The sequence below is a fragment of the Chanos chanos genome, chromosome 4 (genome assembly GCF_902362185.1).
Source record: "Chanos chanos chromosome 4, fChaCha1.1, whole genome shotgun sequence".
Taxonomy (NCBI): Eukaryota; Metazoa; Chordata; class Actinopteri; order Gonorynchiformes; family Chanidae; genus Chanos; species Chanos chanos.
This window is the reverse complement of record NC_044498.1, coordinates 28935457-28960308: the sequence shown is the minus strand read 5'-3', so window position 1 is coordinate 28960308 and position 24852 is coordinate 28935457. Positions and strand designations below refer to the sequence as shown.

The following is a 24852-nucleotide window of genomic DNA, read 5'->3' as shown; positions in this document are numbered from 1 at the left end:
GGCAAAGTTAAAAGAGGATGCAAACAAAAACCCTCTCAAGGCAAATAACACAGATGAAGGAGCAACCGGAGGTAAAACAGACTTCAGCAATTGACATACAAAGGGAGAAACACACAGCTACAAACACAGAGGCATACACAGAGGTGCAGCTCCCTCTGCCCAGCACCTCAAACACCTAAACTCACTGCCACATTCATATAACAAACAAATCAAATACAGCATGCGGGCTTCACCACCGGCAACACACACCACTGACACACACTCACTCACTGAATCCTCCCTTCACTCCCCCACACGCACAGAAACACTTCCTACCTCGCAGAATATGGCAACACCAAACCCACAAGTGGTGCTTCTTATGGACCCAAACGGAGAGTTCCTGAACCCTGAAAGACTCTTTCCTGGACAACGTGTAACAACTTAACACTGAAGAAACACCAATCAGGCCCTTCGTCTCCTTAATCAGTACATCCTTGACAGACCCAACTCTATCATTGTCCACACCGGGACAAATGCCCTCCCTTCCCAACATTGCAGGACTGCAGAAGCAATGATGAAGGTGGCGGAGAGAGCAAGCAGGGATTTCCCAGAATTTCGCATCATAATTTCTATTCTGCTTCCACGTATAGACATCCCTCCCCACATCACCCATGACTTGAATGCAGAGCTAACCAGAAGCTGCTCTGCCCTGCCGAATGTCCACGTAGCCCATCACCACTCCACTGGCCCATGAGATCTGTATGATGGACTTCATCTTCACAAGGATGGAGTCAGAATCTTCGTCAGAACTCTCAAAGATGTGGCTCTAGGATGGAATCCAACCAACCCACAGCCACATCCTCCCTACCTTATCCACTACCCTCCCCCAACTTATATGCAAGGCAACAACTCCTTCACCAACAGGCCTCCCCCTTCAAAACAACCATATACACCTCCTCATCACATGGCAACTTCCCAGCCCAGCACCAAAAAGAAGAGACCCTCCTCTGCCAAAATCATCCAGCAGCCAGAAAGGCAGCAGAGTTATGCTGCAGCTGTGGCCCAAGCCTGCATCCCACCAGCCCTCTGAGCTGGGAGAAATCAAACACTTGCTTCACAAGCTATGTGCAGATCTTCTCAAGCAGTAAGTTGAACACAAACACAAAACCATTTACAGTAATAAAAAAAAAAAAAAAGAAAGAAAAAGAAAAATAAGGGGGAAAATGTAAAAAAAAGTCCAGAAAACATAAATTGATAGCTTTTAAAGAAACATCAAAACTGCTTTACTGATATGTGTCACGGAATTGGTTAATTTCTCATTGTAATTGTATTCCTGCGTTCTTTTTGCATTAGCTGTTGGAATATCCAGGGTCTCTACTCCTCAACCTTTGGTTTGAAGAGCTCAAACCCTGAATTTCTGAAAAGTGTTAAAAACAGTGAAGTCATGATACTTACTGAAACTTGGTGGCGAGAAAAAGTTGTAACTCAGTGTCCACCAGACTATTACGAGATTATTGTGACCTCAGTAAAATTAAGAAAAACATACCATGGCAGATCTTCAGGTGGTATCTTGGTGTCGTGCAAAATGAATTGGCTAAACACATTTCAGCTGTTAAAATGGAAAAAAAAAAAATCACATCTGGCTGAAACTGCATGATACTATTACTACATTTCTAAATTTGCAACCTACGTCTGTGCTGCTTATATTCTATTATGAGGAAAACTGTTTCAACAATCTAGAAATAAGCCATTTCCAGGCCCAGGGAAAAGTGCTATTGTGTGGAGACTTTAATACACGGACAGGTATTGAGCCTGACTTGATAGATCCACAGGGCAATGCACATGTGTTTGGCCAGTCAATTTTGCACCTCTCACCAACCACCATAACACAAAACAACCTAGAGTGTGTGGTCAATAACAGTGGTAAAGAGTTAGTGCACCTCTGTCAAGCCTTAAGTCTGTACATGCTTGATGGCAGGATCACAGGGGACTCTTTAGGGAGGTTTATGTATTCCTCACCTCTGGGTAATAGTGCAGTGGATTATGCAATCACTGACATGGACCCCGCCCACTTCAGTGCATTCACTGTCAGGCAGCAAACTCCTTTCTCAGACCATAAGCAATTAAATATATTTCTGAAAATGACTGGCCAACCCAGTAACACACATATGAAGCCCAGTAAGCTGTTCAAACTTAATCCGACCTACAGATGGGCTCCAGACAGCTCGGAAATTTTACACAAGCACTAAACTCACCTGAATTAACTAATCAAACAACTAAATTTTCTAATAAATATAGCCGCAAGCGGCGATCAGCGGGGTCCAAGCAGTTCAGGCTAAAAGACCAAAGAGGTCAAAGGGTAAAGCTTATTATAAGTAAAGGATCAATTCTGATATGAATGATGTTTAGACACACCCTACACAATCCTGCAAAGTTTCATGATATGTCAAAGCAAAGCTAGTTTAAGGGCTGCTCAAAGTTTATTGGCTGATGGCAAGCATCTGTTTTTAACTATGACCTTGTCCATGTAGATTTTATTTCAAGTTTTCAAAGAGACAAAGTATACAAAATTTGAAGTTCATCAGTCAATCCATTTAGGAAGTAGGACGATTTCTGTGCTACAGTGCCACCTATGGATGGATTTACACCAAATTTTGTAGGCTTAAGTCTCATGTCCTATAGATGCCACATCTCAAGTTTTATGAGGATCAGAAATTGCGTTCAAGAATTAGAACTCATTATAGCACTAGAGACCACACCTCAAAATTTCATTGGCTTACTGCGACCAAGTTTCTTAACGTAGCAACTTTCTTTATAGAACTTTTAAAGATAGTGGTCTGAAGAAGTTGTGTAGCAAATGTCATGCAAATTGGCCAAACCGTCTAGGAGGAGACAGCTTTTGAGGATTTTTCAGATAATTCAAAATGGCAGAAATCCAATATGGCAGATCATTTTGCTCCACGAGGCTTTTTTGTTCTTCTTCAGGAGAGGCATCTAACAGAACTGGTTTCATGTCCCCAGCACAAACAGGTAAAATATTATGACCTGTTAAATCTGCACATCTTTCACACTGCTGTACTGCGCCACCATTTGGACAATTGGAAAAATGTTAATACAGATTGCCCTTTGACACATCCTGAACAATCCTACAAAGTTTCATAATGATAGGTCATAGTTCAGTCAGTTTAAGGGCTGCTGAAATTTGATTGGCTGATGGCTGCCATCTTGTTTGAGCGATCAATTTGGCCTTTTAGCCATTGTTACGACTTTTGACCAAGACACAGCATCAAAAGTTTGAACTTGATCGGGCAAGAGGTTTAGGAGTTATAACCATTTTTTGTTATAGCGCCACCTATTGGTGAAGTTACACCAAAGGCCAATGGGTTCAAGAGTTACAGCCCAAAACGCACTTTGGCTTGCTATAGCACCACCATGTGGTCAATAGGGGCAACTTTTCTTACCTGAGTAGTGGGTGACCATAGGAACATAGGTGCCAAGTTTGGTGGGTCTAACCCATGCAGTTTTTGCTGTTTTAGGGCAGAAAAATAATAACTGCTTGGACCCCTAAAAATCCAAAGAAACACAACAGGGTTCCAGTAGCTTCACTGCTTGGACTCCTAAATATTTCCCTAATGACAAAAAAGGTATCAACATCACTTTATGAGCTGAACCTGATTTTCTGAACAAATCGCAGCTGAACAACACAGCACAGCAAAAAAGGCTAGCCTAACAACAGGCAACAGAAAGACAGCCAAAAACAAAGATGTGAGAAATGGTTTGACACAGAATGTAAAAATATCAGGAAAGAACTACTGTCAAACCAAAACACCACAATCCCCAAAACACAGACTTAAGAAAACAATATTGTAAAACCCTAAAAAGCTACAAACAATCAAAAGAAAAAAGCAAAACTACACCAACAGACTTCTTTACGAAACTGAAGATTCCATCAATAAAAATCAGTTCTGGAAGATTTGGAATACTTTGAGTACAAAAGAACCAAAAGAAGTACTCATTCAAAATGGAAAAATTTGGATTGAGCATTTTCAAAAACTTTACAGTGAAATACAATCACAGAAACAAATCAAAATCAGAGCAAGATCAAAGAAAATCTACACAATTTAGAGTCTATATTTAAAAACAACTAAAATCCACTTGACCACCCCATTTCAAGATAATAATTGGTACAAACATCTTTAAAAGCCCATAAAGCTTGTGGTCCTGACAACATCAGAAGAGAGATGCTTAAACACAGCACACCTGAGCTGCAGAGAGCTGTGCTCAAATTATTCAATCTCACTCTAAGTTCTGACTGTTTTCCTGACGTCTGGAATCAAGAGGTTATTACACCAATTCATATAGGTGGAGACAAATTGGGCCCTAATAATTACAGAGGTATCTGTGTGAGCAGTAATCTGGAGAAGGCATTTAGTAGGATTTTAAATAGAATTCAAACCTTACTTACAAAAATCAAACTGGCTTTCTCCCAGACCACACAGATCATACCTACACCCTACACACCCTAATCAGTAAAAGACACAACAAATGGAAAAAAATATTTGCATGCTTTGTTGACTTTAAAAAAGCATTTGATTCTATTTGGCATACAGGATTATATTACAAACTTTTAGAAAGTGGTGTAGGGGATAAAGTATATAATGTGTTAAATCAATGTATTCAATAAATGCAGAGTAAAAAACTGGCAGAAAACAAACAGAGCTCTTCACACAGAGACTTGGGGTGAGACAAGGCTGCAGCCTGAGTCCAACACTGTTCAACATCTATATTACTGTTAGCCATGCAGTTGGAACAATCTGCAGCCCCTGGACTCACCCTTCAAGACATAGAGGTCAAATTCCTGCTCTATGCAGATGACCTGGTGCTCCTGTCACCCTCCGAACAGGGCCTACAGCAGCACCTGGACCTGCTGGCGAAGTACTGCCAGACCTGGGCCCTGGCATTAAATCCAACAAAACAAAAATCATGATTTTCCAAAAGAAGCCCAGATGTCAGGAACACAGATACATGGTCACTCTAGGTAGTGCCATCCTAGAGCACACGATGCAGTATACTTACCTTGGTCTTACCATTACTCAGGAAGTTTCAGCATGGCAGTGAATGCACTCAGAGAAAAAACTCGTAGAGCACTCTATGCTATAAAATCTAAATTTTATCACAGTCACAATCTGGTGCAAATTATTTGACAGCATAATACAACCTATCACGCTATATGGAAGTGGGGTCTGGGGTCCACTCAATATGCAGAACTACACTGCATGGGAGAAGCACCCAACGGAAGCCCTACATGCCAAATTCTGCCGATATATATTGAAAGTAGAATAAGGCCGTTATCCATTGGCTTTGTCTATGAAGAAGCAAACTCTAAAATTCTGGATACATCTGAAGTCTAGTCCAAAAAATACACTCCAGTTTGAGGCATTAAAAACCCAGGAACTGAACCGAGAAAAGAGTCCTCTGAACCAGCTGGTACTGAAGCTCACTAACCCAGTAACAAACACTAATACAGTTCAGACCAGTACTGCTTCCAAACATAATAATAATAATAATAATAATAATAATAATACAATTTTATTTAGAGCCCAGTATCCCTATTTATAGTCTCAAAGGGCTTTACATGTCTATAACAAAGTCAAATCAAAATTATAGGATCCATTAGTCAGAGAAAATAGATAAGTATTTAGTCTGGTTTTAAAGGTATGAAGAGAGTTTGCCTCCCTCATTTCTGTAGGTAGACCGTTCCAGAGGAAGGGAGAGTGGTAGGTAAAGGCTCAGTTACCAGCGGACTTCTTTCTAACTCTTGGAACGACTAATAGTCCAAAATCTTGAGAGCGCAGGGTGCGAGGTGGGTTATAGGGTGTAATCAAGTCAGACAGGTAGGCCGGCGCAAACCCATGTAAAATTTAATATGTTAATAAGAGGACCTTAAAATCTGCCCTTGCATGAATTGGGAGCCAATGAAGGGAAGCCAGGACAGGTGTAATGTAGTCAAACTTCCTTGTTCTGGTCAGGATTCTGGCAGCATCATTCTGGACCAGCTGAAGACTTGGTAATAGAGGCAGGCAGGGCAGAGTACAGAACATTGCAGTAACCGAGGTGAGACCTTACGAATGCGTGAACAATGGTTTCTGCATCAGCCATACTCAGAAAGGGCCTAATTTTAGTGATATTACAGAGGTGATAAAGGCAGTTTTGGTTGTGTTTTTGATATGAGTGACTAGTGAGACACTAGAGTCAAAAATCACACCAAAGTTTTTAGCCGTAGAGTTTTGAGAGATGATACAGTTGTCAAAATTCAGGGTAAGATCACTAAAAAGATGCTTATGCATAGGGGGACCAATGACCAGCATTCCACTCTTTCCTGCATTAAGCATCAGGAAATTTGAAAACATCCAGCCCTTAATAGCACAAAAACATGCCTCAAGGTTAGCCAATTCTGAACAGTCATTGTGTTTCATAGATAAGAAAATCTGAGTATCATCAGCAAACAATGGAAGTTGTAACTACAAATAATGTCACCCAAAGAGTGCATGTACATAGAGAATAGAAGAGGGCCAAGGACTGACCCCTGAGGAACACCATAGTTAAACTCAAGGTATTCAGAGGTCACATTATTGTAGGATACACTGCCTCCTCTCAGCGAGATAAGATTTAAACCAAGAGAGCACCAGGCCACGAATGCCACTTTGATTTTCCAGGCGCTTTAACAATATAGCGTGATCGACGGTGTCAAATGCTGCACTCAGATCAAGCAGAACAAGAATAGAAGTAGCACCAGCATCCATGGCTAATAAAAGATCATTAGTTACTCTAGGAAGTGTGGTTTCAGTAGAGTGAAAACACCTGAAGCCTGATTGAAATACTTCAAACAGACTGTTAAAGGACACATGGGCTATCAGCTGAGCAGCTACAATTTTTTCAAGTATTTTTGAAAGAAACGGGAGATTATAGATCGGCCTACAATTATTTAAGGCTTCAGGGTTAAGGTTCAGTTTTTTTAAGTAAAGGCCTGATCACGGCCATTTTAAAAGCGGAGGGTAAAACACCAGATTTAAGTGACATATTTAAGCATTGTTGGGCTGAGGACCTAGAAAAGCTCTATGTAAAGTTTAGCAAGTAGGGGGTCATGGAGGCAAGAGGCTGGTTTAGCAGAGTGCACCAATTTGGACAGTGCATCTAGAGAGATAGGGTTAAATTGAGTTAAAGGGTGCACATCATGATATGTAATATGCAGATTTGGCTGTGTAGAGAGTGTGTTTATAATCTATCAGGCTGTCGTGCCAGGCGAGACGGAAAACCTGTAGTTTAGTGGCCCGCCACTTTCGTTCCAATTTCCTACACACCTGCTTCAGCACATGGGTTTCATTACTAAACCAAGGTGTTGAGTGTATACGCCTATTTTTTATATTTAATGGTGCTACCATATCTAGTACATTACAGAGGACTGAATTTATACTGTCCGTCAAGTCGTTCAAAGACCTTTGCTGATCATTAAAAGAGAGAGCAGTAGGAAGCAATTCAGCGAGTGCAGCAGTGGTGGAAGCATTAATGCGACGGCAGCTACGAACCGTGGTAGAGACAACGGGCCTGAACGGGAGATTTACTTGGAAAGTAATAAGAAAATGGTCTGAGAGGGCAGCCGAGTAAGGAGAAACGACAATGTGAGAGACATCTTGTCCATGAGCTAGAATAAGATCTGAAGTGCTGCCACTGAAATGAGTTGGTTCGTGGACATATTAGTCTATGCTAGCCCTAAAAGCTTTATTAAGAGAATCAGAAAAACCACCAATTCGTGTCAATAAAATAATGAAGCAAGCAAAGGAAGAGTATTTGGAACATTGGAGAGACTAAACTACCAGTCAAAGTAGAATGAACTTCTATCTGACTCCAAAAAGAGAGTACAAATTGGCAGAGTATCTCCTCTCTGTCAGAGATATGAAGCAGAAGCAAATCCTGATCAAGTACAGGCTCAGTGACCACAACCTTGCAGTGGAAACAGGTAGACACAGAAAAACCTGGCTGCCAAAAGAGGACAGAACATGTGGTCACTGCCAGACAGGGAGGGTTGAGACAGAGGAGCACTTTCTTCTTCAGTGTGAAAAGTATACAGAAATAAGAAAATGTAAATAAGTTTAATGTTTCTATACATATAGTACATATAATGTTTCTATTCGTGTTTGTTCTGTAGTATGTTATTTTATTGTATTGTTACGGCCGATCACCAGCCGTAGCATAAAGGGGGAGACGCACACGATAATGGGTCAATATCTAGGGGTTTTATTATCCGAAATATGTAGACAAAGAATTAACAAAGCGAATTTAGGAAGCGAAGCGGGAACACCATCACGTTGTGCTGGGATGGACCAGAATCCTCTAGGGCGCCCATGCGCGTCTCGCAGGAACGGTGCCAGGAGGGTCTACAAATAGGCTCAGCCCACAGGTTTCAGGTGCTCCTAATCAAAAGGTTAGAAAAATACCAAGACAAAACAAAGAAAAACATAATCGCCACCAGAAGGGGTTGTCAGTGCTGCCTAGCTGCAATTATTTAGGCGGCCACCAGGACTGGGGAACGTAACAGTATACTATGTCTTTATGTGTTCTGTAGTATCCTATGTTTATTTGATGTACGATTAAGTCTCTGTAAGTCTACACAGACATTTAGATTTTTTTTTGGATCTTTGTATTCCTTATCCTCTGTATGACTGCTTTGGCAATGCAAATATACAAATACCTTATTTGTCTATTTGTCGTGCCAATAAAGCACTTTGAATCGAACTGAACTGAATTGAATAGAAAAGTGAAATGTAGATGTGTGTGAGGTAGAAAAGTGAAGTGGCGATGTGTGTGAGGTAGAAAAGTGAAGTGTAGATGTGTTTGAGGTTGAAAGGTGAAGTGTAGATATGTGTGAGGTAAAAAAGTGAAGTGCAGATGTGTATGAGGTTGAAAAGTGAAGTGTAGATGTGTGTGAGGTAGAAAAGTGAAGTGTAGATGTGTGTGAGGTAGAAAAGTGAAGTGTAGATGTGATTGATGTAGAAAACTGAAGTGTAGATGTGTGTGAGAGAGCCACGCAGCTGTGAACACGCCTTGTTATTAAACAAGCTCTTGAGTAGGGAGTCTGATGTGCTCAATAATAAGCATTTCATGTCTTCAGGAGAGTGAGTGATGATTAAAAACCTCATGAGCCTCAGTTGCTTTGTAAATTGTTCGTTGGTTTTCAAGTTCAAGGCCTCCTTACTCTTCCCTTATAAACACTCTAACTCGCACAGTTTTTCTCACCACTGATGAGCTGCACATGACTAAATAGCATGGCGATGTGATTCACTGTAGGAGCACTGCATCTTCAGGAAAGGCATGGAGTCACCTAATAAACTGCCTACTGGATGTGTACAGAACTGAGTAGTTATTATTGTGCGTCAGCAGGTCACGTTCACTTGATATTTTGCTCAATAGATAGATATATTTGTACATTTTAAATGTCAGGATATAGCCTACGTGATGTACTGCAGTTAAAACTAAATTTGGTTTGAAAATCAGAACAAATAGTCTGTTTATTCAAATATACACCTGATATTGTTTTTTAATAAAAATTCAGAAATTTCTTAGTGGTGCAAAGATTCTTTGCACACTCTACTCAAGAACATGCACTTGCGGTACATTATAACTTTTTTTTTTTGTTTCTGAATCGACTCCCAAAGCAGAGACACAATGTGTTATCGTGGCATAATTTTATAAACAGCAGGTTTACAGTTGTTTAATTCATAATGTGAGGAATGTGTTCTTTAACATGTTTTCATCACAGTCCTATAAGGAGGGGGACACATGGACATACGTACTGTTAGGAAAACTGTGTGAGCTAAGGCTGTGTGTGTTGATACTGACCACAGCGGCAGGATCCCAGCTCCTGTTGCACCAGTTCTAGTTTGGTCTGGCAGCGATGGCAACGCCGGCGGTTCTTCTGCTTGGAGCCACAGGCCAACTCGTCTGAACATGAGGGTTCACCTACTCTCACACGTTTCTCTGGAGATGCCTCGCTCTCTGACTCTGAGGCTGCAGATAACAGATAACACATCCCATTCTCCTTTTATTTATATTACAAGCACACATTCTCAAAAAAAACCCTTAACACATTAACAAAAACGCACATACTTTTAACAGCAAACACACACACACACACACACACACACACACACACACACATACACATACACAGAGAGAGAGAGAGAAAAAAAAAAAAACATTAAGAGACCACAAAATGGAAATATGGTTGCTTTTAATTGTTTAGGCTCGTTTGTTTCAGGTAGTGTTTCAGGTCTATTAGTTAGTGGATATAGATACATTTATGATGCTCCATTGCACTTCTGTTTCCCATGGTCTACACTTCTGACTTCCCATTCCATTTGATTAAAATAAAAAGTATCTTTTAAGGAGACAAGCACATACCACAACAGACACAGACATACAGACATGTGCATTCACAGACCCAAGCATGGAACACACATTCCCACTCACACAACTCATGCAACAATACATTAAACAATACAACAGTAAACTCATGAGCAGACCAGAATAAACCAATGTATGCATAGTCCACCGTAGGACAAGCACTATGAATTACCTGAGTCATAGGGCCGTTTTGTGTGAGTGGACAGTGTGCCATGGGCTGTGTCTGTGCTACAGACCTCTGCATATGAGAGAGAGAGAGAGAGAGAGAGAGAGAGAGAGAGAGAGAGAGAGAGAGAGAGAGAGAGAGAGAACTTTTGGCAACATGCACTGATGTAACATACTAGCAATCACCTGAGGAAAAAGGAACTGTCAAAAGCAAAATACTAATATTTAATTAATATATATTTACTGACAAATAATAGATACATACAGTGTTCATGCAAATGGTGGAGTTAGTTATCACTGGATGCATTCCATGTGCATTTCAAGGCTTTCTGTGGGATGTTTATGGCTTAAATAAATACAACAAAACACTTTGGCACTGGGGGAATCACATAATTCTTCCTCTTGCGATGACGGCTCTCAGCGTCTGCAAAGCTCTGAAATGAAGATTTGCAAGATTGGGAAGGCAGAGCTGTTCAGGACCATGAACAGCACTGAGCTCTCACATCTGCACTAATCACTACACTGTCACTAATCACTATACTGTCACTAATCACTGATCACTACAGTGTCACTAAACACTACACTGTCACTAATTGGTGACAGGAGAAGGCCTGGGAGCCAAAGACAGCTCCGCAATCAGGAAAACCACTGGGAGGCACAGCAGTGTCTTGTCCTGACTCATCCCACGTCAACATAAAAGACAGTAGGGGTGTGCGATATTGACAAAAAATGATATCTCAATATTTTGTCTATCCTACTAGGCTGCATGACGCAGTGAATGCGTGGACTCTCAAGGTGTGTTTTTGGTTGTTTTTTGCAAAGTGACATACTTGATAATGTCAGCTCGCACATCGCTAAAAAACAATTAAGATATTATCGCACATGATACATATCGCACACCCCTAAAAGACACGACCGCTTGACAGATAGCCCTGAAGGTGGTACAGTCCCAGTGTGTTTCACAGTCCAGCAGCCAGCCTTCCAGGTGTAGGGGCTGCCAGGCCCGTACACCATACCACCCATAATTCAATGCTTGACCCCGTGGGTAATCTGAACCCATCGTCTAAGTTTTCACTGTAACAGTATCGGATACAGCAATGAGACCAGATACCAGATACACTGATGACACAATTTCACCTTAAAACTGCAAAAATTCTTGGGCCAACTCTCTCCAACTCTAGCAGCAGTTCTCTTTAGCGGGTGTTCCTACCTGCATTGAGACACCATTCTCTCTGGCTGTGGATTTCCTCTCAGGAAGGGACCCTCCCTGCCTAAAGAGACACCACCTTTCTCTGTAGAAGAAAAGAGCTAAGAAACAACGAAGCGGGATATTTGTACCAAACTTCCAGCCTAAGTTTAATGTACTTTTTCTTGCGCGGTTGCGACTGTAACTTCACCGGTTAATTATACTGTAGCCCATGCAGTATTTGACAGAAGAAAACGAGACCGGATCCCTTTTCATTTCTTAAAATGTCGACGGACTAAATCAAGAATGCTTCAAGATCATTGGACGAGCGATGGAGCCCCGAAGATCTTCAAGCAACAAGGAAAAGAACTTCTTCCTTGATCACCACCCAAGAGTGATTCAAAGTAAGGCTGGCATCTGGGCATACTTTAGTCTAATGTTGTATGTAGTTAACGTGGAGAAAGTGTTATTTTAATTCTTTTGTGATTTAAATGCACACACTGTATTTCACACAGAAGTCTATTTTTTGCTGCTTGTTATTTTCTTTTGTTGACGACTCATGAAGGATAGATCTTGCATGCTTTCCTTTTCTCTCTCTAACTCCCTTTGTCTGATCACACTTCAACTTTGGGATTACAGTGCGAGTTAAGGGTTGGGTAGAGTTGTTGAGTTTAGGGTCTACTTGCTTGAGACTAGCTAGAGATTCTTTGTTTCTCTCACACACGTGCTTCTTGTTGCCCATCCCCACTCTAGTTGGTGCCTAGCACAGATGCTTGCGCACTACATTCACATACCACACATACCTCTTGCCTGTGCGCCTGCGTATAGCTTCTCTCCCTCGCTCCTCCTTCTCTGTTCCGTGCACCTGCACACAGCCTCTCTCCCTCGCTCCTCCTTCTCTCTTCAGTGCTCAGCTGGGCACACGCCCATATACACGCTCTCTCTCTCTCACGCGCACACATATCCACTCTTACACTCATTCAGTCTTAAACTGAATACCTGTACATAGCCTCATTACCATCCTATTACCATTTGTGCTTTGATCATTCTATTTGCTGCTGATTATTGATTGTGCCATATCAGTATTAGTTTGCCAAGTAGTGTTGATTATGTTAATAAATAGTATCTTTGGAATAAACTGTTGTCCTGTCTGTTTCTGCCGCAATATTCACTGAATGCCAACCTCTGCCAGCAAAGTACTCCCAACTGCCTTCATCAACCTGGTTGTTCATGAATCATATAGATTTAGTAGTGTAATTGCAATACATTAGTACTGCAATACTCGCTAAGACTGTAGCACAGTGTTACGATTAGATTATTCCATTAATCTTAATATTTTAATTATAAAATATTGAACACCAAAACTAATGGTTAATAATTATATGAGACTGATTTATTTGATACTGATTTGCTATTCCTATTGCACCTACATCTTTTGGTGTCCCCGTGTTAGGATTGCTATCGTACCTACACAGGGAAGCTGAAGTTCTTCCTGAGTAGTGTGACCTTTTTCACTAGGAGCTGCAGATCCCAGACAAACACCATCAGAACAGTAACCAAAGGGAAGCCCTGTCATTCAGTAACAGGAGGACTTCTAAAGCTAGTTCACCCACACACATACACACAAACACCAAGGAATCTCACCTTAGACCAGAAAAGATCTTGCACGTGGTAAAGAACTACTTCCTCTGGCTTGGCATGCATATAGAGCTAGCAAGTTTTTACCATAGCTATGACACTTTTTGGCCAACATTTGTGTATCATTTCGATAACCCCTCTTCTTCCCTTTTAATTGGAATCACTCAACTGAATATGAATGAATCTGGTTGGTCTTCTCCCTCAGTCTACTCTATCCTGGCGACTGCCAATTGTGCTACCAAGAATGCCCAGGCAATGAACCTTTGGTTGGTGCTTCAACTCTGTCCCTGTCCATGCATCCATGCAGTGGATAGCTTTGACCACCAATGCCTAGATGGTTCCAGGTCACATTACCAGAGGGTTCTTCCTACTCAGTGACCCACTTACTTCCAGTCCTATTGAAAGAGCTCTGGTAATAGGCAATGTGAAAAACATGAAGGTATTGACACCAAAGACAACAGTTCAATGTATGTTGAGTGCCGGGGCAACCATTGACAAAGCAAGTTTAAAAGGGCTGACTAAGGGTAAAAGATTGTCATTTATGCGGACATGAATGACTGCAACAATCAAATACCATTAAAAGTGGTGTTGTACAGGTGTGTAAGAAGACCATTAAAAAATATATTGTACAGGTATGTTAGAAAGCTGACCTAAACCCAAATCTGCACAGTGACAAAACATTTGGCAGATTAACGTCACTAAATGGCTGGCTAACAAAGGTTTTGTGAATAACTGTCGAACATCCTGAGACAGGCCTTGGCTTTTGAGAAGAGATGGTACCCAATTCCTCCTGAAGGGGTGTCCCTCCCCTATCCTGATTTTGGCTAACAGTGGTAACAGTCCATATCATTGACTACCAGAGCCAAGTACAGACAGCAGAGAAACTATCTAAAGCAACCATCGGACTGCTACACAGCTACGTCTATGTTTTACTTTGCTGTGTCTGTTTCCCGTGCCATAGCATTGCTCAGAACCCTGGCTACACTGAGAATACTCATGCACTTAAACCCGACAAAACTAAACTGGACGCATTTCTATTGCCTGTATAAAAGCTTCCTTCTAACAGTCTCCACTGTAAAAATCATTATACAAATAAAACTGAGCTGACTTGAATTGAGAGCGGTAAGTGAGGCTATTCAGAGCTTGAATGCTCCCAGTGGAAAGTTTGCTGGTCAAGTTATATTCCTCAGTCTGAAGCGACATTCTGAACAATGGCAAATCTATACCCACGGAGAGATGGAGCTCAGGAAGCCAGCTGGGTCACATTTCTATTGTGGCTAACACTGTCAAGTAAGAGAAAAAAAATACACCCCTCATACATGGCACTTTGGACAGCCTAGGTCCTCTGCTCAAACAGACAGAGCGTTCAATGCCTCACAGTAGTAAACACATAACTGGAGCCATCTGAGGAAGAGTGAATGACAGAAAATCAGAGTCTGTTCTAAGAGCTGTACCATACATCAGAGGATATTAAACTACAGCCTAGTGGTAACACACTGTCAGACAGTCACAATTTTCTCACAGCCTTGCTCAGGATGTGATCTAACATGCCTCTTTTCCATGGTCAACACACTGCTTCACATGTTTACTTAAGTCCTGCACAATAACATCTGATCTAGACTGTTAGCTGAATACCAAGACCTCCATCAGAAGATCAGTTAGACCACGCCAAGTTTGACTGAAGACCAGGTTGAAAAACTCCAATATGAAAGCTGTTGTTATTTGAGCTCTGCTTAACCTACTAAGGCCAGATGCAACATTTGCGTGATCCATTTAAGACCGTGCGCGACATCTGCATGCTTCTACCTTTAGAGCCGGATGCGATGTGAGCGCATTTTAGATGATGTCATCATTGTCATCAAGACAAGTGACCGAAGAAATGCATTGTAATTTGCTGAGATACATGTGAGGAAGGCGAAATGCTTTGTTTATTTTTAGCCTGTCTCTTAGTCTCCGTTTCCCGCAAAAACGTTTCTAAAGTTGTGCTTCAGACAGCGACAATAGCTGACGACCTGAGCGAAGGGAGAGACATTGATGCACTCCCCTTGCTCAGGAAAACAAGCAAAGCATTTCGTACTAAAGACAAACAAACAAACGAAAACAAGCATTCTGCCTTCCCCACATGTATTTCAGCAAATCAGATGCATTTCATCGGACACAGGTCTTGAAAATGATGACATCATCTAAATGCAAACATTGCACATGGTCTTAAAGAGATCATGCAAATGTTGCATCTGGCCTTAATGGGTTAACTGTATGGATGTCTCTATTCCACCAAATCAGTTTAAGAAATAGTGCCTCTATAATTGATTTAATCTAGCCCACACCCCTTTCCTTACCATCACGTGCAGGCAGAGCTGTGCCTTCTGACAAGGGCTCCTCTAAGCTGACTGTTGCCGCTGACAGGGATTGGCTACTGCTGCTGCTTGTCTCACTACACAAGACTGCTGACTGGCTATTGCTGGAGCTGGAGGCGGGCTCCGTTGTGCAGTCCTCATCTGGTTGTTTCTTCTGGATGTCTATTGAATGGGACAATAATTTGATAATTCTTTGGATGTTTCCAAAATATATAAGGAATTGACATGCTATACATTTATTCAGAATGTAAATCTTACAAGCATCCTCTAAAAGAGATAAATTAAAACAGACCCCAGCAGTGGCCTGTTTTAAGTATACAGTTACTTTGCCGTTTATTCAGAATTACATAATTGTACGGCAGCACTAAAAAGCAACATCACAGCTGTGCAACAACAAAAAACTGATGCAAAGACTCAAAGGCTCTGTTTTTGGAATAATAAAATCTGTTCCATCTTCCCTTGGGGTATGCTTCATTTTGATACTCTTATGGGGAGAATAATCTCAAGGAGAGAAAACTCAAGGATCTGAATGGAACCATTTGGTAAACAACATATCCATTACATTGTTCTGCCAAATGCTTGAAATTTTTATTTTACATGTCTGATGAATTACTACAATTTAGTGACAGTTACATCCTAAGTCAGCAACTGCTTATCAATCTGACCACTGACACTTGTGAAATACTTGAGTACTCTGATTATTTTGTTTACTTCTTATAACCTATAAACATACATAGTTTCATTGTGAATTAAAGAAAACTGAGACACTAATATTTGCCTTAATTTTCACGTGGAATGACCCAGCTGTGATGGTGTTGGAGAGGGAGTGGAAGTGTCTCCCCTCAGTACACCAACCCAAAAGTACACATACACACACTCAAATTTGTTTAAACACCAAAAGCTACTCAAAGATCATTTCCCAGATGCCCTGGAAACAGCAGCCTACATATTACACAGAATGAGGAAAAAAGGAAGGTAAATCACCGAAAACAATGATTGCAGTGTACATACCAGCAAAACATTTGGAGCAGAGGTTCATGGTTTTGCTTGACCTGAGAAAAAAAGCAGAATAAAAGAAATCAATCATCTGCCGATAGGCTTTGTTTAACATGAAGACAAACAGTTTCATTTGTTTGACAAGGTATGCACTAGGGTTGGGCAGTATCAAGGTATTATGGTATACCAGGGTGTTTAGAAATACTGAAGGTATGAGTCTCAATACCGTCAAAAATACAGACACTTCTCTTTTTCTATATCCTGATATGGAGATGCTGTATTGAGGTGAGGTATTTTGGTGCACAGCAGGCGCCACCAGAGGTCAGTCTACTGGTAACAAAGATGGCGACTGCAAGTGGTGGAGATAATGTAGGGCTAGTAAAAAAGATAAATGTCTCTGCCCCTGTTTGGGTTTTCATCCTGATGATAAAAGTGAGTCAGCCAATCCGGACAAAGCTGTGTGTACTATGACTATTTTTATAAAAATATAAAATGAAATGAATTTATTACAACAGGGAACTTAGCCAATAGAAAAAAAATATTTGTGGTGACCACTTGCACACAGGACTGATATTTGATACAAGTCACAGCGATCTCGCCCATGGTTTTGTGTGTTTACATTCACACTACTGTCAGTAGATTGGTTAACTACATTTCCCATGTACCCTAGGGGGTGATTACGTTGTGTGTTCTGCGACAACGAGGATGTGGAGTGGTGTTGAAGTAAACGACGGGTGATCTTTCTTAATCTTCAAAAAGGAGTTGTCTCTGCGTTTCCCTAGCGCTCATGACCCCATTTACGCTTGGACGATTCCTGAGTTAACAGTGCATGATGGCTAACGCAGTTTCATTCAAATTTACTAGCTTATCAATTAAATATGACAAGATATGGAATCATGAAAATATTGCCAAATACAACTATATCATCAGATATCATCAACTACAAAACCAGTGTATTAGCCACATGATTTTATTCATTTGCCAGTCTGCCACCACCACCCGCACATCATCTCTGTTCCGCCCACTGATCGGTATCAGCCGTCTCATTGGGTCTTCCAGCAGGGTATGCTGAATCTATGGAAGAAAGGCGGTTATTTCCGATCTATTCATTATTCTATGTGCCATTATTATTTAAATCCAGCAAGACCTGTCTAAGTAAGCTAAGTAAGCTAATTGCATATTAGACACACAGCATTGTAGGCTAGACCAGTGTTTTTCAACCACTGTGCCGCGAGATATTGTCAGGTGTGCCGTGGGAAATTATCCAATTTGTGTGCCTGTGCAGTCTAGCGCCTGGCAGAGTAATCATGTAGTACTCTTCCATACCAGTAGGTGGCAGCAGCAGCAGGTAGCTAATTGCCTTGTGCCTAGAGACAAGCGAATTAGTGACGCATGGATGCAGCGACAGGTGGATAGCAGGACGATGGTGAAAGTGATGGATAAGTTTTTGAAGAGGAAAAATGCTGACTCTGAACTGGACCCTGGACAAAATCCGGACCCAGATGAAGGCCCTAGTATGAGCGGAGGTCAAAAAGAAAGCAAAGACGTCCAGCAAAGTTTCTGGCGCGAGGGCAATACAACGAAAGCTATCTTGCATTTGGATTTACTTTTACCGGAGATGCAACGGCACCGACTCCGTTGTGCTTGGTAATGTGGTGAAAAGCTCTCCAACAGTGCTATGGTCCCAAGTAAGCTTAAACGCCATCTCCAAACGAAAACACCCTTCACCTCAAAACAAAAATGTGGAGTATTTGTTCGCCTGCGTGAACACACGGAGAAACAAGCAACTTTCATGAGAAAAACCGCAAAGGTAAACGAGAGAGCCTCAAAGCTAGCTACCACGTCGCTGAACTTGTGGCTAAATCAAAAAAAGTCCCACACTGTGGCAGAGCAATTAATACTTCCCGCCTGCAAAGCCATTGTAAAATGAGATGCTCGGACCCGAAGCGGCTAAAGAAATAGCCAAAGTCCCTCTCTCAGATAACACAATTATCCAGACGTATTGATGATATGTCTGCAGACATTGAAAGTGTGGTTTTGGACAAGATCCGTATCAGTAATAAATTGCGTTGCAACTTGATGAGTCTACTGATATAAGTGGACATGCTCAACTCTTGGCCAATGTGCGTTTGTAGATGGAGACACAATCAGAGAAAACTTTCTATTTTGCAAGGTTTTGCCAGGAAAAACAACAGGAGAGGAAATTTTTCGGGTCACATCAGAATATCTGGAAAAAGGAGGACTTAAGTGGGAAAACTGCACGAGTGTCTGCACTGATGGAGCTGCAGCCATGGTCGGGCGCACCAAAGGCTTTGTAAGCAGAGTGAAGGAAAAAAAACCCAGATGTGATCATTACGCACTGTTTTTTACACCGCGAAGCCCTCGTAGCCAAGACTTTACCAGCAGACCTCGTTCCTGTGTTGGATGATGTTGTGCGCATGGTAAACTTTGTGAAGTCACGACCTGTGAAAAGTCGCATATTTGCGGCTTTGTGTGAAGAAATGGGAGCGGAGCATAAAGCCTTGCTGTTTCATACGGAGGTCCGATGGTTGTCGCGCGGCAAGGTGCTGGCCCGTGTGTATGAGCTGCGAGAGGAACTTAAAGTGTTTCTGACAAGTGAGGGGTCCGACTACGCAAAGCTGCTTGCAAGTGATGAGTGGTGTGCAAGGCTAGCATACCTGGCAGATATTTTTCATCATCTGAATGAACTGAACACACAAATGCAAGGCCGAAATGAAAACCTGCTTACAAGTACAGATAAAATAAATGGATTCCGTTCAAAGGTGCAACTCTGGCAGCAACATGTGGAAAGTGGCAATCTTGAAATGTTCCCACTCACCAATAATTGGCAAGATGTTAATACTGCTGCACTGTGTGAGATAATAGTTAAACATTTGAAAACTCCTGAGGAGAAGATGTCATTTTATTTCTCTTCAGCCTCCACGGAGTGCCTTGAGTGGGTTAGGAACCCATTCAGCTCAGCATCAGCTGTTGGAAAGGACATGACTTTACAGGAGCAGGAGGAACTAACTGAACTGAGACAAGATCGTGGTCTCAAGCTAAGCTTTGCTGATCTACCTTTGGACAGTTTTTGGTTGGCAGCTGCCAAGGAGTTCCCCATGCTGGCCAACAAAGCTATTTTGACATTGCTTCCCATTTTCCACAACATACCTGTGTGAGGTGAGCTTTTTCAAGCCTGACTGCTGTAAAAACTAAAAACAGAGAAAGACTGAGAGCTGTGGAGGAAGAGCTTCGTGTGTGTCTTTCATCGATTCCTGCCAGGATATCAGCTCTGTGTTCATCCAAACAGGCCCAGGTTTCACACTGAGTGAGTATAAATATGAAAGATTATAAAATACTTTTTTCTTTGTGTTTATTTGATTCCTATTCAAGACGTTATAATATAACGTCATTCTTCAATGTTAAAAAACGCTTATATTAACAATACAACACTTATATTGTTAAAATAAGCTTTTTTTTTCACTTTTTCAGCTGGTGGTGTGCCGCGGGATTTTTTCAATGAAAGAAATGTGCCTTGGCTCGAAAAAGGTTGAAAAACACTGGGCTAGACAATGTCGTACATGCTACGACTTCTATCACCAGTAGCAGATTTTTGTTTTTTACTTTTTTTTTAATAACACAAATACCGTCATCTACCATATACCCTGGTAAAATGTTCAGAGAGTATGACGGTGTGAAAAAACAGATACCGCCCAAGCCTAGTATGCACTGCAGGCACATACCAGAAAGTACATACTTTTCATCAACAAAATTAAAAAAACAATGTCACCACTGTCTGAAGGTTTTGGATATATGCTCATTTTACAACTTGTCAGAAATTACGTACTATTTCAGTTTCCTCAGATGAAGTTAAGGAAACCGTATTGGAAATATAATTATTCCAATTTCTCTCAGTCTTCCAAGGCAGACTCACAGTTTGGGGATCTGTCAGCTGCCTGTACAGGTACCAATATCACAGTGTCAGGCCATGGGGGAAAGTTCTCTGACAAGCTATCTAACGATATGCTTTTTTACCCAAAAAACCTGCAAAGTCCCTCCAAAGCCTAAGCATAATTTAGTTATTGAAGCTGAACAACATCACCAAAAATCCATATGTATATATCTATCCATAGCATATATCCATATCCAATTTATTCTCATAAAGTAGCACTATTAAATGCAGCAATACATTTTTAAAACCTCGGTGCACAATTATGGTGTTTCCATTTTGTGCTTATCAAACAAACTGTAATAAACAAGTATGAACAGAAAACGAGGCAAGATCACAGTTATTCAGTTAACATTTCTTGGACACTTCAGTCTGTGAACATACAACATGATTCCAAGGTCTGAGTGCAGTACCAAAAATTGTTTTTATTTCAACATTTATCAAAAACTAACAGAAGTTTTCAGTAACACAGCATTTCTCAAACAAGATGATGTCATTTATCTCCAATAAATTGAATTAAAGTTAATTAGCATCCACTGACAGTCAAAATGGTTTGGGTATAGCCCCCTTTACCTTAACCACAGCCTGCACTCTGAGCCTGTCCCACACTGTTAAGCTCAATTTATACTTCTGCGTCGGATCTGCGCCGTAGACTCTGCCGTGCACCTCCCTAGAAACGTAACTACGCGTCGCTGCAATGCACGTCGAGGCAACCACAATAACTGCGATTGGCCCGCTTGGTAGGATCACCCTTCTTCTGCTCAGTCAGTTCCATGGTCGTACACACCATCTCCTCCAATGTCTTCTGTCCTTTCTGCGTTGTAGTAATTTCAGTAAAAGTAATTGTTGCTCAACATTTATTAGCTCCTACTCCAAAGTGATCCACTCAGTTTCAGTTGCGATTAAAAATTTCCGGCAAAATAGCGAACTGAACGCTCGTTATTTTGAGAGCTCCGTTTGTTTGTCCCCAAAAGTTTAGAAACTCCTTCTTTTGAACGCAAAATTTGTTTTACAGATATTGCTGTGCAAGGGCTGAATTTCGGCTTTTTACTCCAAAACTCGCAAAATTACTCCATCGTTTGTAATGCACGAGGAAAGCAATACAGTGGCATAGAAATCCCACCACAAACTAGCGTTTTGAAGGTTTCATTACAGAGCGACGCAGACACATCAACGCAGAAGTATAAATGCTCACAACTGCATAGAGCCTACGCAGAAGTATAAATCAGCCTTTACGGTATGTATTGCCCTCTCCCTATTCAAATGCCAGAAATCTCTGATGGGGTAGAGGTCTGGTGAATGTGAAAGGGAGGCAACGCAAGTCAACACTGATTGTGCTTCCTTCACACAAACCTGGCACAGCTCCAATGCAAAGTTAGCTTGATGTACTGATCCTCAGATGATGTGGTCACTTTAGGTCTGCCTAGACTTGGTTTGGATGAAAATGGCTAGTTCTGTAAAAATCTCTCTAGCATGCACTGAGCTCTTCCCTTTGAAACTTTCAATTTTCTTTCAGTTTCATGCTGGGATAGTTTTTCAGCACTCAGGAGAACTAAGGTCGTTTTGAAGCTAAAGCACTAGCACTAGCAACGATGACGCATAGAGGGCTGTATAGATTGACTCAATATTTGCAATTAGCTGTTAAAAGACCAAAACAAACCACACTGTATATTTGGAGCATACATGTGTTACCATTATAAAATTAAAACAATTAAAAGAAAGAAAACTTTTACAAGGTGTGTGATAATGTTGGTTTCAGCACATTTCTGGCATAGCACCTAGCACCTTTTGTTATCATACCAAAGATTGCAAGTGGCATCAGTATGTAAAATGGGAAGATGAGCGGTAACAACTGACAAAAAAACAAACAAAGACTGTCAATGACTTGTTGTAGAGTCCGGGTCTCATATACTGAGGACTAAGATTATTGTTTGTTCTGATAAATTTGAAAACAGCCCCTTGCATTAGCCTACTTATGTTACTTATAACGGCACTACAGTTGTGTCTGTGTAAACCCTCTTCATCTGAATCCTCTCTTTCCTCTCTGGTGTAGTAACCACAGAACCAATCACATGTCAATCACTCTTGAACCATCATGTCCTTCAGCATGGGTTTTCAAAATGGTCACAAGTCCAGTTATGCACTCAACTAGCCCCAATGACACTGCCTTGTTCTCTTTTTTCCTTCCCTCTGTCTCTCTCGTACTGCCTGTCATAGATGAAATAGATACCCAGTAAAAAAAAAGAACATCATTGTTCACCCAGCTGGGGTTTCTGGGTAAGAATAACGCATATCAAGGAGGTGTGCAACAGTCAGTAACCAATCACCAGATATGCACTATACAATATCCACAATATCCAGCTGTACCTGCTAGAGTATGCTACTCAGCTTCTGGTCCAGGTGGTAGCCTTCTTTAGACTGGACTACTGTACCTCCCCCATCTCACTGACGTGCCTGAACTGGCTGCTGGGAGCTGTCTAGGTTAGATTTAAGGACAGACTACTGCATCTGTGCATTGAAATCTCGCAATGTACGTCATTAGATTTAATTGCTAGACGTGGATCATTCTCACTTGCATGGAGGTGGTTTGGCTTTGAAAAGACGGATGTTGCTCGAAAGATGGCAATCTGCAAACTACGTCAGAAATTGGTTGCCATTAAAGACAGCTCAACAACTAACTTTTTTCACCATCTGCAAACTGATCACAATAATAATTGCACTGGTGATTTCAGTGTTTTTGTATTGTTTTTTAAATAAGATCTGTTTCCCTTAAACATGTTGTTTCCATTAATATCATTAGTCAGCAATAATTAATATCCTATTAACAAGAGCAAGCTAGTACAGTATAAGATTTTTACAAACACTTAAGAAGGATGCAAAATATTGTCTACTTATCGTTATCAACAAAATCCCAGAAAATATCTCGATACCATTTTTTGTCAATATCACACACCCCTACTCAAGTCAAGCCAAGTAGAGCTTTATTGTCATCTCAACCATATACAGTACACATACAGCAGAGATGAAATGTCGTCCTCCTTGGACCAAAGCAAAATAGACAGCAGCATATAGTCAGACATACCATAAATACAATAAATACCAAGACTATAGACAGTACAATACAATAAATATACTTATTAAAAGAAGACTGTGCTAAGAAATATGGAGAGGCATTACACTAAGGGCTTAATACTGGAGGGGGGGGGGGGGGGGGGGGGCACAAAGGGAAGACACAGTGCATTGAACACAAATAAGATGTCAGTGATACAGTATAAGTTTGACAGTGGGAACTGAAAAAAAAAAAAAAAAAACAGTAAAAGAAAACAGTGCATGAACAGTAGACAGTGTGTAAACAAAACAGGTACTGTGCAAAGGACAGGGAGTGCAATATAATAAATAAAGTGTGTGTTGTAGAAACTGTGTCCAGTATGTAAACATTTACAGAGAGTGTAGCATGGTATGTACTTGGGTCAACCAGCCATAGTGTGCATGTGTTGAACACTAGCAGCATTGTACCCTTTACAAAGTGGCTGTGCATTGTCTTAACTGTCCAATCAAAGCAGGGTGTGCAGAGTAGAGTCCAGAGAGGATGGTGTTCAGCATGGTGTTCAGGAGCCAGACTGCTTGAGGGAAGAAACTATTGTACAGTCTGATAGACCTGCTCCTGATGCAGCAGAGCCTTCTCCCAGATGGGAGGGGGGGGGGGGGGGGGGGGGGGGGGGGGTGAACAGTCCATGGGAGCAGTGGCAACAGTCAGCTACGATGCTGGTGGCCTTGCGGATGGCTCGGGGAGGTGAAAATGTCCTGTAGGCAGGGGAGAGAGGTGCCGGTGATCCACTCTGCTGCTCACACAACTCTCGAGAGAGCTCTGCGGTCAGAGGCGTGACAGTTCCCATACCAGACAGTGATGCAATTGGTCAGGACGTTCTCGATGGTGTCCCTGTGGAAGGTTGTGAGGATGGGTGTGGGGAGGTGTACTTCCTTCAGCCGTCGCAGAAAGTGCAGGCGCTGCTGGGCTCTCTTGGCCAGGGAACTGGTGTTGGTGGTCCAGTAGAGGTCCGCCACAATGTGAACATCAAGAGACTTGGTGCTCTTCACTCGCTCCACAATGGCACCATTGA

General features: G+C 41.5%; 1 protein-coding gene across 2 annotated transcripts in view; it reads right to left on the bottom strand.

Annotated features, from left to right (window-relative positions):
* Nucleotides 1-24852, bottom strand: part of LOC115810793 (AN1-type zinc finger protein 3) — a 36405-nt gene that overhangs the window by 3483 nt on the left and 8070 nt on the right. The window contains exons 2-5 of one of the 2 annotated variants that reach the window (XM_030772806.1): nucleotides 16798-16838; nucleotides 15755-15948; nucleotides 10613-10676; nucleotides 9877-10044 (exon numbers count right to left, since the gene is read on the bottom strand). In XM_030772806.1, coding sequence (XP_030628666.1) covers nucleotides 9877-10044; nucleotides 10613-10676; nucleotides 15755-15948; nucleotides 16798-16838 — 467 coding nt within the window. Of the gene's footprint in view, nucleotides 1-9876; nucleotides 10045-10612; nucleotides 10679-15754; nucleotides 15949-16797; nucleotides 16839-24852 lie in introns of both variants that reach the window. The other variant, XM_030772805.1, reaches the window with a different exon arrangement.